The 16207-nt window shown below is 42.9% G+C and overlaps 1 protein-coding gene across 2 annotated transcripts in view; it reads left to right on the top strand.

Moving 5' to 3' along the window:
• arhgap32a (Rho GTPase activating protein 32a) overlaps positions 1 to 11749 on the top strand; it is a 29788-nt gene extending 18039 nt beyond the window's left edge. For both annotated transcript variants that reach the window (XM_015951156.3, XM_054742540.2), the window contains 15 exons: positions 45 to 137; positions 230 to 352; positions 465 to 542; positions 732 to 813; positions 908 to 1057; positions 3506 to 3608; positions 5616 to 5760; positions 6130 to 6212; positions 6362 to 6469; positions 6577 to 6722; positions 6803 to 7016; positions 7334 to 7482; positions 7598 to 7672; positions 7759 to 8433; positions 8613 to 11749. In XM_015951156.3, coding sequence (XP_015806642.1) covers positions 45 to 137; positions 230 to 352; positions 465 to 542; positions 732 to 813; positions 908 to 1057; positions 3506 to 3608; positions 5616 to 5760; positions 6130 to 6212; positions 6362 to 6469; positions 6577 to 6722; positions 6803 to 7016; positions 7334 to 7482; positions 7598 to 7672; positions 7759 to 8433; positions 8613 to 10804 — 4416 coding nt within the window. In that variant the 3' untranslated portion in view covers positions 10805 to 11749. The remainder of the gene's footprint in view (positions 1 to 44; positions 138 to 229; positions 353 to 464; positions 543 to 731; positions 814 to 907; positions 1058 to 3505; positions 3609 to 5615; positions 5761 to 6129; positions 6213 to 6361; positions 6470 to 6576; positions 6723 to 6802; positions 7017 to 7333; positions 7483 to 7597; positions 7673 to 7758; positions 8434 to 8612) is intronic.
• The last annotated feature ends 4458 nt before the right edge of the window (positions 11750 to 16207 follow it).

Below are 16207 nucleotides of genomic sequence, written 5' to 3'. Positions count from 1 at the left end.
TTATCGTTTATGCGGCGCTGTCTTTTACTCGTGTCTCTTTTCAGTCAGTCTCCACAATGCTGACAAACTACCTGTCCCGCTTCTCTGCCATTGCGGACAACAAGATCAACTGTGGTCCAGTGTTAACTTGGATGGAGGTCAGTTGTTGCCTCACAAGAATTTTAGCGCGACGGTCCAAAAAGCCCTGCTTCTGGTTTATCAGGGAACAAATCTCGGTGTTTCATTCTAGATCGACAACAAGGGGAATCATCTGTTGGTGTCTGAAGAAGCGTCCATCAACGTCCCCGCCATCGCTGCCGCCCACGTCACTAAACGTTACACCGCTCAGGCCACGGACGAGCTAACCTTTGAGGTATTTGCATTAGTTTAAATAACAGGCTTGTCCTTTTATCATTTTTCTTTTCTTTTGAAGTGGGTTTGGTTTTGTTCCGTTGAGATGCTTCATCTTCATTGCTCCGATTCAGGTTGGTGACATTGTGTCAGTGATCGACATGCCTCCTAAGGAGGACACGGGGTGGTGGAGAGGGAAGCACGGCTTTCAGGTAGATCTTCTAAAAAGCAGACATCTAACAATTCATGACTTAATCTTTCTAACTAGCTGTTTTAAGGCTGAGACAACTCACGCCGCCATGCTTCCTGACCTATTTCTGCACCTTTAGCCTCCTTCGTCCTGCTACACTGGTCATCACATCCATGCATCCTCTGAGTATTTCCCTTCTCTTGTCTTCCAGGTCGGTTTCTTTCCCTGCGACTGTGTTGAGCTCATAAATGAAAAGATTCCCCCCAGTGTTCAAAACTCAGTGCCAAAGCCAGGTACTCTTTAGTGTTCAAATGTGTTCAGTGATTTATTCTAAGCCTCCCTAAAGTTGGAGCCCGTTTGGATGTCTTTGTGTGGGATCTTTTTCAGTGTGTAAGAAGCACGGGAAGCTGGTCACGTTCCTGAGGTCCTTTATGAAGTCTCGACCACCTCCGCAGAAGCTCCGACAGCGCGGCATCCTTCGGGAACGAGTGTTCGGCTGCGACCTGGGGGAGTATCTGCACAACTCGGGACACGAAGGTAAAACTTTTCTCCCAAGCTCTCCTTCTTTTGGTTCCACCATGTAAAGGTAGTTAATGTTTTACTTGTAAAGTGGCAGAATCTTTCATGTCCTTTTGAACAACGAGAGGAAAATCTGCAGATTGTTGAATTTGTTGTGTTTTATTTCCTCTTTCCTGATGGTTACATGGTGACTGCTTATTTATTAAAGGTCAAGTTCACCGATAAACCATTTTAAATTATTATTTCTGATCATATTCGGTCACTCTAGAGTTTTTCGTGCAGGTCGAACATGAGAATAGTCTCCTACACTTATCTCCTGCATTAGCTGCTGATAGAAAATAGACGGTGAAACTCTAGGATTAGAAAAGCCTGACAGATCTACGTCTCACTACATTTATGGACTCACCCATCTTGGCTCACGATGGGGTAGGCAGTTTAGCAGCCAGGAAACAGCAGAGTCTTGACCAGCAGAAGCTAACCATTAGCATTAGCAACTCAGCAAAATGGCAGATCTCCTTCAGACTCGTGTTATTTCTGGCAATAAAACATCAACATTGCAAGTCGGTGGTAGATTTTCATTGCCTGTGTCCAAATATCAGGAATAAAGACTCTAAATCCTGTCATCTGTAGCTCAACTCTGATCCGGCTCACTTCCTGAAACAGGCACACCAGAGCATTTTTCCCCAGAGTCTGACTTACAAGGTATTCATTCTTACCAGAGACCACTGCAAATGTATTAAAACTATGAGTAAAGTGGATCTTTAACATAAAGGCTGGATTTGTCTAATTTACAGAAAATGTCTTCAGAAATTTTTGTAGATATGTGTTTTTATTCTATTTAAAAAGACTCGTAGTTGCCAAGGGTTAAGTTATTTTAAAAAAATACAAATGTGTAAACTGGTTAAAGCAATAGTTCATTCCAAATTTTCTATATTTTTCATATATTTTACTGAAGCATGCTCTGAACAGAACTGAAAATAATCATTACTAAAGCAAAAACATTATAAAATTATGAAGATATTTGAATAAAGTGTGAGTATTATCACCTTAAATGTTATTATTTTCTAATAGTTAGGCCCGAGCAGCGAAGCTGCGAAGGCCTATTGCATCTGCTCCGTTTATTCTTTTTTTTCTTCCGCGTCTTTGAATGGCTTTTGGGGGGTCTTAGCATATCCAAAAACTCACCAAATTCTGGCCCAATATAGAAAGTGCATGAAATTTACGATCTTCAAAGGCGATGTGAAAGTTGGTAAAAAAAAACTTTTCGACAGCGCCCCCTGGAAAATTAAAAATACCCCTCCGCTTTAAACTTTTTTTTTTAAATAGTAGAGTGATGAAATTTGGTGCACTTGGAGAACTCAATAATACGCACAGAAAAGCCTCTTGCACCCATGGTCAATATCAAACAGGAAGTCGGCCATTTTAGACTAAAGTAGCGATTTTGACCCCATTTTGGTCATTTCTAGGGTCCATATTTGGTTGAACAGTTTGGTCAATTTTCGCACGATCATCTCAAAAATAGTGTGCGATCGAACAGAAGCGATGGACGATTCAAATGAGAAAATAAAATAACCTAAAAGGAATTCAAAATTGCAGAACATTTGTGTATTTTAACATGAATTTTTTTTAAATTGCTCAGGTTTCCTTAAGTCTGCAAAAGAAGCAATAAGCATTTTACGTGTTGTATCGTGTTGATGTGTGCCTCAGTTTGGAGAAACACAAACAAGTAATTACATGATCGATAAGTTAATAGTTAGCTCCATCACAGAGTTACAGTACAGGTAGGATGTTAAATGTTCATTATGCATTTTCAGTCCCTTCTTACAATAAGGGCTTCATAAATGACTAAAAAGTTTATAGCTGCGTTATTAATGAATGTGCAGCACTTACGTGTTTATTGTGCATTAACTAATGTTGAGACAGAGAGCAGATTTGGCTCACTATTTTGCAAGAAACAAGACCATTTTCTCTCTACAACCCTTAATTATTACAATTATTATTTTATTAATGATTAATAACATTTCTATAAATCATTTATTAGCTACCTTATTGTGAAGTTGTTTCTGGTGTGCTTTTCTCAGTTGTCTAGCGGTAGAGTGTCCACCCTAGGACTGGGAAATCGGGGTTGAAAATCGGTCTGGTCAAACTAAACACTTTGAAAATAGGACCCACTGGCTCCCTGCGTGACACTCAGCTTTGAGGGGTTGGACTGGGGGGCTAAACCACCAAGTAGTTCCCGAGCGCAGCCACAGCTGCTGCTCCCCACGGGGATGGGTCAAATTCGGACATGTAATTCCGCTAGTGTGTGATGACTAATGGAAAAATTGAAAAATGTCATTGTCTGCTGTGGAAGATAAGGATTAAATGCAAGCAAAGCGCTCAAATTCCTAATTTATTTTCCTTGTTACTAATTAATAAAATGCATCCAAATGAAACGTGTTGCTGACTTTATCCTGTCTGCTTTAGTCCCTCAGGTGGTGAAGAGCTGTGCTGAATTCATTGAGAAGATCGGAGTCGTGGATGGAATCTACAGACTGTCGGGGATCTCCTCCAACATCCAGAAACTCAGGTTCGTTCTTCTACAAACACATAAAAACATGATTCATGGTGAAATGCTGAGATGGTAAGGATGTCCCGATACAACTTTTTGACTTCCGTTACGATACCGATATTGCTGCCTTCAGTATTGACCGATACCGATATCAGTCGATATATTTTTACCTATTTCATAGCCTAGAATGTATCAAAGGCTTGATCAAGTGATTTTACTCCAAGCCAGGAACAGTAAGTATGAAAAACCAACCATTGGTTGCATAAATGCAAAACTTTAACTTAAAGAGGCATTATGGAAGTTTGACAGCCAAAACATGTATAGAAATAATAAATGTCTTCTTCATACATTCTCCTGCAATGCCCTGGTCCTGTAGAATGAGCCCTGGCATTTTTACTGTGATTGCCTGTTTTTCTGTAAAATCACAGAAAAAGAGAGCGGCTCGGGTCGAGCAGGCTGCTTCATGCGCGTTCACGTTCAGGCATAGCCCGTAGCATTTGCTATCCGTAGCTTTAGCAGCAGAGAGTGAGGTAGTGCCAACTCAGCGACTTTGTCGCTGTTCCTAACACCTAGTGATGAACCTAGCTACATTTCTGAGGACCCTTAGCTACTTTCTGTAGAACTTTTTTCTAGATATTTCCTGCAAATTAGCAACAAAATAGCCATTTTCGCTCCGAACCATTCTTTGGTTTGACATTGTTTCAGCTGTCATCAAGGATATAAAAGTTACAGATACTGTGAATGTTACTAGAGTGAAGCTCACCTTGTAAGATGTCTGATTCCCATGCAGAAGTCCTGGGTTCCATTCTGGATGTGAACATAGTTCATTTAGAGTTTCTTTTTTACATTAATGGTATATTTCTTTACAGCCCAAATTTTTATTTGAGACTCGCCAAACGGCATTGAACTCACAGATAAAAAAGATGTGGGTTCAACTTTCATTTTGGAACAATTTTTCAAGCAAGGGAAGGGAATGATCTGAGCATGCAGGAGGACAGACCCATCATAAACCTTTGTCGGCTGTGCTGAAGAGAAAGGCACAGAACCAAATTATTTCATTAATTAGCTGTGCATTCTCCTGTCCTCTGTCCTCCGGGCCACACACACACACACACACACACACACACACACACACACACACACACACACACACACACACACACACACACACACACACACACACACACACACACACACACACACACACACACACACAGAACTGTCTCAGCTGTTATTTCCGTTAAGGAGTGTGCACGTACAGCATGCGCGCCTCGTGCACGAGCCTCCTATTGAAGCTGCCGTTACGCTTTTGGCCTGAGGGGGCAATCACGAGCATAAAAATTCAAAAGTCCGTAAAATCCCTTTAATGTATAACAAATGAACAAAATTATCAATGATCAATTAAAAGAAAAGATTTTAAGTAAACAAATAAACAAAAATATTTATTATTAAAGTGTAAAATACTAATTCAAGGTTACTTCATTCATGTTTTATTGTCAGCAAACGGTAGGAACAGCTGAGGGCAGGGACATAAAAAAAACTGCTGCAAGTTGAGTGTCGTAAGTTTCAATTTCACACACTGCAAAAATTCTCATGCAGTGTTTTGTGGTGCCGCAATGCATCACGTCAGGTTTGACGTATCAAACTTTCCTAGGTCTTACAACAAACGTGTGCATGACAAGTGTGGCACTGAACCAAACTGTCTTTTTCACACTTTAATGAAAAATGCTGCCACATGGCCGACATTGCTCTTGTTCCTTGCTACTTTGCTAGCATGCACTGTTCTGATCGTGTGGGTTTTGCATGCTGGATCTGGCCGCTGCTGGATGGAATTGCTAGAATGAACTTTAAAGCGGAATGGACTGCTTATATCGGAGAGTTTTGATGCAGTCCGATATAATCCGATACAGTGTTTTTGGGCTGATAGCGAACCTATTTCCGATATTGAAATTGGAATGGGACATCACTAAGAGATGGTGGCAGACGATGTCTAGAATGAACCTGTTTTGTCTTTTCTCCATTCAGGCACGAGTTCGACTCCGAGCAGATCCCAGATCTGAGCAGAGACGTCTTTAGACAGGACATCCATTCGGTGGGCTCCCTGTGCAAGCTGTACTTCAGAGAGCTGCCCAACCCTCTGCTCACCTACCAGCTCTACGATCGATTCTCAGTAAGACATGGAGACGGAGCTCAGACTCTTGCCTGGTGGCATAAAAATAGCCCTGGGAGCTGAAACAGAGCCGGGGTCAGGTATTGTGAGGGGAAACAGCTGCAGGGACTTTATTTCCAGTACCTCAGTGGAAACCAAAAGCAATGAATTAAGTGTTCAAAATGTCATCTCATTTTAAAGTGCGGCTCTAAATGAGGTCATTGCTTGATGCGGAGCTTTCTAGGAACTGCAGGGGATGGGCAGCTAAAACCGAACGGCAGATCGAGTGGGCTGAACCCCCCGACTGTTCTCGATAGTAAAGAGAAGAAGTGGGATGCTGTGATTATTGGCCACGTGATGACGTGTGCTTCGTCCTCTGCTTCCTCACAGGAGGCCGTGTCTGCAGCCACAGATGAGGAGAGGCTGCTCAAAATCCACGATGTCATTCAGCAGCTTCCCCCTCCGCATTACAGGTCAGATTCACAGCTCGCTGCTGCCCCCTGCTGGATACACCCTGTATCACATAAATCTCTCCTTTAGGTTTGAAAAATCAGCGGATGTGAATGTTATAACATTCCTAAAGTAACAATTATTAAATGTCTGCATCTGTTTTTATTCACAGGACACTGGAGTTCCTCATGAGGCACCTCTCCCGCCTGGCCACCTTCAGCTCCATCACTAACATGCACACTAAAAACCTCGCTATTGTCTGGGCGCCGAACCTCCTCAGGTGACCAACGCTGCCGCAGCACCATTAGAGTTTCCATGACAGAGAACTGGGACGTGTCCCAGCCGGTTCCACATTCATGAAATAGGTCGTGCTGTGCTCCGTTTCAGGTCCAGACAGATCGAGTCGGCCTGCTTCAGCGGCACTGCGGCCTTCATGGAGGTGCGCATCCAGTCGGTAGTGGTGGAATTTATTCTCAACAACACTGAGCCGCTCTTCAGCCCCAAACTCAGTGCTGCCTTAAGAGAAAACTCGGGTGGGTCATGTTTTTGTTTAAGAATAAAAATGAAAATTGGTGTAAAGTAATCATTTCTAACGAGCTGTTCTCAAATTCAGGCAACAGCACCTTATCCAGACCGAAGTCTCTGATGGTTTGCTCCCCGTCCACGAAGCTGCTGTCTTTAGAGGAGGCGCAGGCTCGCACTCAGACTCAGCTCTTATCCCCAGCCACCTCCCCCTGCCTCACCCACAGTGACTACATCGAGGTGGGGGAGGGACCAGAAGCTCTCCTCGGCAAATTTCACACAGTTATCGAACTCCCACTGGAAAGGTAGCTGCCCCAGCTGTCCTTCATACGTTTCCATAAATGCATTAGTCTGCTCGCTAAGCATCGTTTTTCAGTGAAGCTAAATATGAAGTGTCCAAGCCTTCTTTGTGCATTTGATTTAATGAAAAGTTTTGTCTTGTTGCATTTTATTGTGCCTGATTTTATGAATATATACCTGAAAATCTGGAGGATTTAGAATCAAAATTGAGTCAGGACTTATAATTTTTAACGAATTATCGATGAAAACACCTTATTTTCTTGATATTTGTCTGTTTTTGGACACTTGTTAGCCTTAAAGCCGATGTGTCTCTGTGCTGCAGCTGCAAGCGGCCTCCTGTTAAGTCTAAGAAGTCTCCTGTGGGGAACTGGCTGTCCTTTTTCCATCTAGGCAAGTCTCACTCTGTGTCCAAACGTAAGCTGAAGCGACACCCGAGTGAACCTAATGAGATAAAGAGCATCGCACTGCCAGGTCAGCTCGCCAGGAAACCTCCTGCACTCGTACTTAAAAACGTGCTACCTCTTCCATCGTTGTAACTGTAGTTGATGGGTAACTCACAGAGAGTCTTTGCTCACACACTTTGCAGGTGGCCGAGGAGATAACGACACGCTGCGCTCCACGAAAAGTGAAGAATCTCTCACCTCTTTGCAAAATTTAGAAGGTATTTGTATGAACTTCAAAAGAACTCTGATTGGCTTACGTTTGCATGTTTTGAAGTACCAAAGACGTTTTTGCTTTCCACTCCAGGGGAGCCTCCGAATTACTGTCCCCTCAGACCTCGCTCCACTAGTGAAGCTGTTTCTGGCATCTCCAAAGACGACCAGCACAGCAGAAGCAGAAGGAAACACGCCAGCACAGCCCAGCCACTGACTGAGAGTCCAAATGAGTCCCAAAGGGCTCGCGCCGCCGCCCGTCTCTCCTCCTTCCAATCCGAGGATGATCTTGACCTTTTTCCGCCGGCTGCAGGCATCTCTACGTTAGACTTTGACCCCATGTCTTTCCAGTGCAGCCCGGCATCAGCAACTCCTGCCCTGCAACACGGCAAAGACGGGAACAAGTGGAGGAAGAACGTAGGGTGTTCCAACGAAACGGAGCCCATCTGCTCCCCCAACAACAACCACATGAGAGGCTCCCACTCTCCAGATGCCAGCCCAGCAGTGTGTAGAAGTGGGAAGAAGGCTTCCTCTAAGCAGCTCTCTCCCAAACTGAGGAAGAAATCGTTTAAAACGCTGGCAGATGTTCAGACCGCATCTGCCTCTCTGCACCCCGAGCCATCTTCCTCTTCCCAAGTGCGCGAGGCTCCAGTGGCAGATGGAGATGAGCCAAGAGCATTTTTTCAACACTGCAGCTCGCTCAGCACAGCGAGTCAGGCATCTGCCGTGACGGACCACAGTCATTCGGCACAGAACCTGCCTGATCCAGGTCAGTGCCACTTCTCCGTGACATCTCACAATAATTACTGTATTCTGTTTAGTTAGTAACTAACTTTTAATGCATTTTGTAGTTTCTTATGAAAGCTTTTGTGTTTTGTCCCATCATGTCTTACCATAGCCTTGTTTGTCCTGTCATACTGTAGCGTTGTTTGTCTTATCCCTCCCCAGGAACAGATAGACTTATGAGTTCAGTCTCTGTTCTCCCTCCACACCCCTCCTCGATGAGCGCCGCTCGCAAGCTAGCTTTGGCTCTAGCTGAAACTGCCCAGAAGTCCAGCACTGCCTCCCAAAGAAGATCTAATGCCCCGCTGCACCCCTTCCAGAGACAAGAAGCACCTCACGACAGACTGCCACGACCCTTCCTTCTGGATCTCAATGTGCATCCTCAGGAGTACTCTTCAGGGCACAGCCCCACTGAGATCTGCCGCTGCCCTCGTCCTGTTCACTTCCTACCTGCGCGCCTCTGCTCTGAGGTCACCGATGGTCAGGAAAGCACGTGCAACTTCACTCCTAATGTAAGCCCTCTTGGATCAGGGAGCCTGGATGAAGGCAGTGCAGAAGGGAGGGACCACAGAGAGGAAAACGAGGCGGGAGACATCGACAGAGAAGAGCACGCTTATCACAGCGTTGGAGTTTCAATGCCCTCTCAGCCTGTCTGCTCAGCTAAAAGCCCCTCAGCCTCGCCCGTGTACGCCAACACAGACTCTGTAGATGTTTATAATTTCCGCTCTGTCCTGGCAGAGTCTTTGATGCCCGTCTCCGTTGAGGAAGTCCGTCCACGTCAGTTACGGACCTCTTCAAGTCACCACTACAGCCCAGAAGAGGACAGCCCGCACGGCATGGTCGAGGACGTCTACAATTATCACCAAAATCATCAGCATCGACTGATTCAAGGAGGACAAACAGCTGCGCTTCACTGCCCCCGGCCCAGTGCCCTACCACCTCACCTCTCTGGAGCTAAAGGCTTGTACAGGCAGGCCTCTGAGGGATGTTGCAGCTCTTTAGGATTAAGGCAACAGTTATCGCCTCAATACAGACGTTACCATAAAAACGAGCACCTTATCGGCGGCGGCTTCCCCAGACAACAAGGAGGATGGCAGAGGTCTGAAGATCGAGGGGCATGCGGGCATGCGGGGATACGTCGTGCCCGCTCCTTCCACGCTCCGCAGATTAGCCGCTACGAATTGGCAAACACAGGGGTCCTCCCAACTGACCCCATGTTTTATGTCAAGCTAAAAGCAAGCCAAGAGGCACCCTATCAAAGGCTGATTAAGACTGGTCTCAACCCAGTACAGTTTGAGAACACCCGGGCTGAGTACCAGTACAACCCCTATTCAGATGTAAACACAGAAGATGCCTCTCATTATTTTATAGACCCTTACCGGCAAAGTGGCATCCATCACCATCAGTCCTACACCGTGCACTCTGCAAGGGAAGGTGGACAGTCAGATTATTACAACTACTCCCCCCGCCACGCCGCTCCGGTGAACAGACAGCTGTACATAGAGAGCAGAGACACTGTTGTTTATGAGGCCAGAGATGCAGACGTTTTTGAGAGGGTCGTACATCAACCGGTGAAGCAGGAGAGCAAATCCAGACATAAACCCACACACGTGTCTCCCTGCGAGAGTCCGGTCTCACCAAGCGATACAAGAAGCAGAGATATGATGCACACAAGAAGCAAGTCAGACCCTGGAAATGCTAACCTTCTCTCCGCCGACAGGATAGAAAGTCAAACTGCCACAGTTACCTCACCGACATTCTCAAGATCCCAGCAGGCTGACCCGGAGCTCCCCCGGCAGCAGAGCGGTCACCTCTGTGGTGCAGAACTGAGGCGCGTCCAGATCAAAGAGGGCTCCTCGCAACAGCTTCGCAAAGTCCCATCCCTTCCAGAGAGAGGCTGCCCCGTCCCAAAGAACTTCGAGCACAATGACGGCTACTATCCACGAGGTCACGACCAAGATCGATTGATGATAATCAACGCTGTCAACAACTACTCTGGTGGTGTGAAACCCAGTATCCTCAGGAGACCGGGCCGGTCACAGAGCACCAGAGAACATAGGCACCACTACCACTACCACACCAAATCTCCTCTGGATCCCGAACATCTGGAGTCCTTCTCAACGCGGCTTAACAGACGGACTCAAAGCACTAAAGTCAAGCCCACACAATATGACCACATGGAGGGGTATTACGCAGCTCCCAGACCTAAACCCTCTAGATCCGCTAAAGCCGCTGCAGGATATTCACCTGGCCAGAGCTGCATGTCTCCCCGTGGGCAGAGACTGCTGTCCAAGTTTCTGGGCCGGGAGGCGTTTTATCAAGCTGCACTGAGATCAGAGGCAGGGGTCTATGAATGACTCCGACCAGTGCTTTTCATCCATTTCAGGGCCAAAGGAGAACTGCACTTTATCCTGAGCCGAACCAACAAGACTGTTGTTATCAAAGTGTTTCTGTTTCAACCTTCAAGAGCTGCTACTAAAAGTGTTGAAGTGGCTGCTGGGGACCACCCTGGTAGTGCTAATGTTTTATTTTGGTGGCGCTTCCGTTAAAAAAGGAACAAATGAATGCAGATGTTGTCTTAAGACTATAGAAGCATGTTTTTAAAGACTGTTAAGGCCTAAACCACATGAGAAGGGACGACAAGGTAAATTATTTGTTTTATTAATATGATTTTAAAGGATAGAAATGTGTATAAAATCTCATTTTTTTAAATGTATTCATAAGTAACACATCTAACATGTGGCCAATGTACTGTACATTTTGTTTTCTAGTCTGCTCAGACTTCAACAAGCACTTTTGAGGATAACTGTGTACGAAACACATTGTCTTAACGTGGTAACGTGGAGAATTAACATATATATTTTCTGTATAAGAAACGGCTTGCTCTCAATTACTGTCAAAAGCTAAAATCGCACTTTTGAGGGGTAAAAATGAAACATAACCTCATGCATTGTAACTCTTCAGGGCCCACTCAGATTTACCTTCATCGTACATTGTTCAATGCAGTCTATAAATGACGGTGAGCGCTAGGATGTTCTGTTAAAGCTATCATGGCAAAGTTATGCTAAATGCAAATCAGCTCCTGCTGTTAAGTGGTAAAGTGTATTTTATATATCATTGTAGTTTTGCCATAAAATGAAAAGAACAATCTTCTTTATAGAGAACTTTTAAAATTTGGTGTTTTACAGGAAAACGTGTTTTATTCATGAAAGATTTCCAACTTGTAGACAAGGACATTCCGGTAACACGTTATATCAGTTATTTTCGTGACAATAAAAAATAAAGATATATTACTAACTTAACAGTTTGTTTATTTTGTGTCAACACTTTAGATGCTTAGGACATCGAATGCTTTAAAATGTTGAGAAACTGCTATTTTCTATTATTTCAACAGTAATTTTTAAGAAGAATGAAGTTAAATCAATGTTTTCTTATTGTTAACCATTTAATAAGCATTTAAATACATTTGTAATTCTTGTTTACTCAACTACTTCGAAATTGGTGTCTATTGTTACAAATATTTGACACAAAGTTTGCTTCTTCAGTTTTTATTATGGTAGGTTGCTTTAAAGGGATATTCCAGCCCAAAGTGAAATTTAGTATGTTGCCATGTTCCTCATTAGATGAATGAGGAAAAATCACTTTGTAACCAGCCCAATCATTCTCCTAATCTGGCAGTATTTCATTAGCTTTAGCTTAGCATAAACAATGTCAGTGAATGGTAACTGCTAGCATTTCGCGTAAAAAAGCTATTAAAATTATTCAAAAATTATCCTAATTTTTCCTGGTGACCTTGATTATCATATTGACTGCAAAGGAAAATAATAAGCGCCATGAAGGAATTTCAGGGGCTGATTTCAATTTGACACCAAATTACGATAAAACATTGTTGCTGCAAGACGCAAAGGCACGACACAGCGGCCCCGAAATTCACCTACTTTGCCTGTCATGTACTCTGCCATTATTTTGTGCAACTTAAGATGCAGTTCTTTAAAAATAATGTACCGGCTATTAACCTGTGTAGCCATGCATTTGTGGCAAAGCAAAATCCTTCTGCTTCGGTAACTGACTCTAGATTTCTAGACCAACCATGAGGCTAAAGTCACACAGAAACTAAGTGGAGTAGCAAACAAAACATCAAAATTTTAGGTCCAAGCTAAGGCTGGGCAATGAATCGAAAATCTATCATTATCGAAATTTTTGACTCTTATCGAGATCATTTTCCCCGTGTCAATAAATGTGATAATAAAAAATGAAAAGATGTGTGTAGGTTGGCAACGTTCATGCCCCTTTAAGAAGCTGTACCACCTCGAGTCACGTAAAATTTTAACTCAACGTAACACACGTGACAGCCCCATCTAGTGGGCAACTTTTGTTTCTGCGCATACCTGTAGTTATTGTCCATTTTTTGTTATCGAGGTGAAATCCTCAATATATTGCGATATTGATTTTAGGTCATATCGCCCAGCTTTAGTCCAAGCCCAGGAATCTCCCCAGAAGTTTATCACATTCAGAACATGTGGTACCTCCTCGAGTTAGGTGGACAAACAATAACCTACAAACTCTGGAAAACTCCCAAAATTAGTTATTGAAGAATTGACTGCCATCAGTCAGTATCAGAAGTAGACTAATCATGTCTGGGTGAATTATAGAGACAGTACTGCTAATATTAACTCTGCATGAACTTAACGCAGCAGTCAAAAGTAAAAAAGTCGTCAACATCTACAAAATGCTTTTGATTATCCTCCGATACTCCTAGAAACATCCGACAAAATACAGGAAAATACTGAAGCAGCAAACCCTTGGAAATGTTTGGCCATGGCTGTAAGTGAGCCACAACACAACAAAATTCAAGTTTCTAGTATATTCACACAGGAGACATTTTGACTTGTCAAAGCATGAAAAGTGCAGATGTTCTACAGTAAGTGCCTTTTGATGGCCTTGTTGTGGAAAAGATATGACACTTGCAGGGGAATACAATGAAAAATTGAGACTGGAGGGGTTTTTGTGTGTGTAAATATACCAGACAGCAGGTTCTTCTCTCAAGACAAACACTTTCAACTCTAGGACTTTAAAAAGGTTGATGATTATTCAGTAAATATAAAATAATTAGAGTTTTAAAAGTGACTTCTGGTAAGAAATATTTTCTATGAAGGAAAACTTCTTGTCCCGACTGGATAGCTGGTCAGCCATCTTTGCTTGGAAGTCAAATCTGTATTTTCACAGAGAATTCAAAACATTTGGACTCCATAAATCCTAAAAAGGCTGTTGTATAGACAGACTCAAAAGGAAAATCAGCCATTTTCTATGCAAGACAGTTTAGTCTGTTAATATTCATTTGTGCATCCAAAAGAATCAACGAACACTTCAGAATGATGGATGTGAACTACTGTTTGGAGGGTGTGCTCTCATTATCATGTCTTTTATATTGAAATTTACAAGACTGGATGGATTTTGACATCCAGTATAATTCAGGAATATTATAAGTTTATTTGTGACCTGTGGGGTTTACTCTCAGAAATTATTATGGTATTTATTTTTACTTTTATGTGCCTTTTTCATGGATTTTGTTAGTTTTTGATCAGTTTGAAATATTCATCCCAAATTCTGTATTCTTGCAACATTTTGTCACGTTGAAGGTTAGGAGGAGTTTAGGACCCAAGATGCAGGAAACACCAGATGACACGAGGCAGGAGCGGTTCAAAAGAAAAATCCTTTTTATTAGGATGAGAAACAAAAATCCAAAAGGGCAGGAAGCCAAAAAACCAAAGTCCTGAATACCAGGAGAACGAAAGCTCACATAGAGCACAAAACCTAGAGACAAGGCACAAAAACAACACCGACACCAAACAATGGACCGACAACACACAGAGACGCAGACAGGGTTAAGTACACTGGGGCATGATGGGAGGCAGATGGGCTGCAGGTGTGTGGGGAGAGAAACCAGGTGAAAGCAATTAACTAATCAGGGAGGAAACCAACATGACCTAAAAGTAAAACCTAAAGACAAGAAGAGCAGCTAACATAACTAATATTCTAAGGGGAAGGAAAACTACAAACACCGGTGGGAAAAAACACACTAAAGAGACTAATAAAATGAAAAGCTGAAACTATAAAAACTGCAAAGGGGTGACTGGGGAAGACTGAAGGAACACAGGACCTGGGAGAGATGATCTGGAGGGCTGCAAAACAGGAGACACACGAGGAACACAGAGACATAAAAGAGACGCAGACAAGGACACATGAAGGCGCTTGAGATTCATGTTAAAGTAACGAAAAGGGTAAGTGATGGATTATCTGTATACACAGGAGAAATGCTCACAATACTGTTAGCTGTTCAATGGGTGGAAGAAAACAGACCATTATTCTCAGTTATTTGTTCAGACCCCAGCTCATCATTAACCAGTTTAAAGTGCAGCCATTCAGAAAGCAGACCAGACATACTCATGGAGACTCAGCTAACACTTTATAGAATAAACATGATGGGACTTAAAATACATTTTTTATGGATTCCAGCTCATTATGGAATCAGAGGAAATGAAGAAGTCGATAAGATGGCTAAGGAAGCAACAATAAATACATCGGTTCAGTTAGATATTCAATTTTGTCAAAAAGAGATAAAGAGCATAATAAGGCAAGAAATGAAGAAAAAATAGCAAAAACAATGGGAGGAGGAAAGGAGGGGAAGATGGTTGTATAAAATTCAAAGAAGAGTAGGAGAACTGAGAAACACTGGAAGGAGTAGGAGAGAGGAGGTGATCATTTCTAGACTAAGGTTTGGACATACTGGGTTAAACACATTATTTATAATAGGGAAACATAATACAGGGTAATGTGATTATTGTGGAGAAGAAGAAACTATAGATCATGTTATATTACAATGTCAGAAATATCAGGCAGAAAGAAGGAAAATTATTTCAAAATCTTAGTCAGATGAAAGTGAAACTAGACCTTATTGATTTATTGAGACAGAATTCAAAAAGTGACTGTTTTCAGATTTTATTTCAGTATGTATGTATGTATGTATGTATTCTTTCCCCTGTTTGATTTTGTCTTATGAGCGCTGTTCCAGACCACACTTGTTGGTGGCGGTAATGCACTATTCGTTGTTTGCCAGCCGCCAATAAAACAACCAGAAGGACACATGAAGGCGATAGGAGACACATGAGGGGAGACACAGACGCAGACCATGACACATGTATTCTTTCCCCTGTTTGATTTTGTCTTATGAGCGCTGTTCCAGACCACACTCCACACTTGTTGGTGGCGGTAATGCACTATTCGTTGTTTGCCAGCCGCCAATAAAACAACCAGAAGGACACATGAAGGCGATAGGAGACACATGAGGGGAGACACAGACGCAGACCATGACACATTTTGGGGAGTTTTTTCATTCCTATTTGTGTCTGCAGGAATTATTTTCTGTTCTGCTCTCACACCTGGATAATCACCACCCCTGCTTAGCATCTAGTTAATCACCCTCACTACAAGTTGAGCCCAGCTCATTTAAAATTATTTTGTATCTTTTATTTAGTTCTTGGAACAGTTGCACAGTTCAGGCTGCGAGTGCAACATTTGGTGATTTTTTTTTTCAGCATCTGCACATTAATCTTTGTTACCACCATAATGTTTGCAGAGCTATAAAGATGCTACAGCTGCCAGATTACCAGTTTCCTGTTAGGCAGAGCTATAATGTGTTTGCTGATACATTTTGCATTATTTTGTCACCAAAAACAACTCGTAGAGAAACACAGTAATGA

The sequence above is a fragment of the Nothobranchius furzeri genome, chromosome 13, assembly GCF_043380555.1.
Source record: "Nothobranchius furzeri strain GRZ-AD chromosome 13, NfurGRZ-RIMD1, whole genome shotgun sequence".
NCBI lineage: Eukaryota > Metazoa > Chordata > Actinopteri > Cyprinodontiformes > Nothobranchiidae > Nothobranchius > Nothobranchius furzeri.
This window is presented reverse-complemented; position numbering and strand designations above follow the sequence as displayed.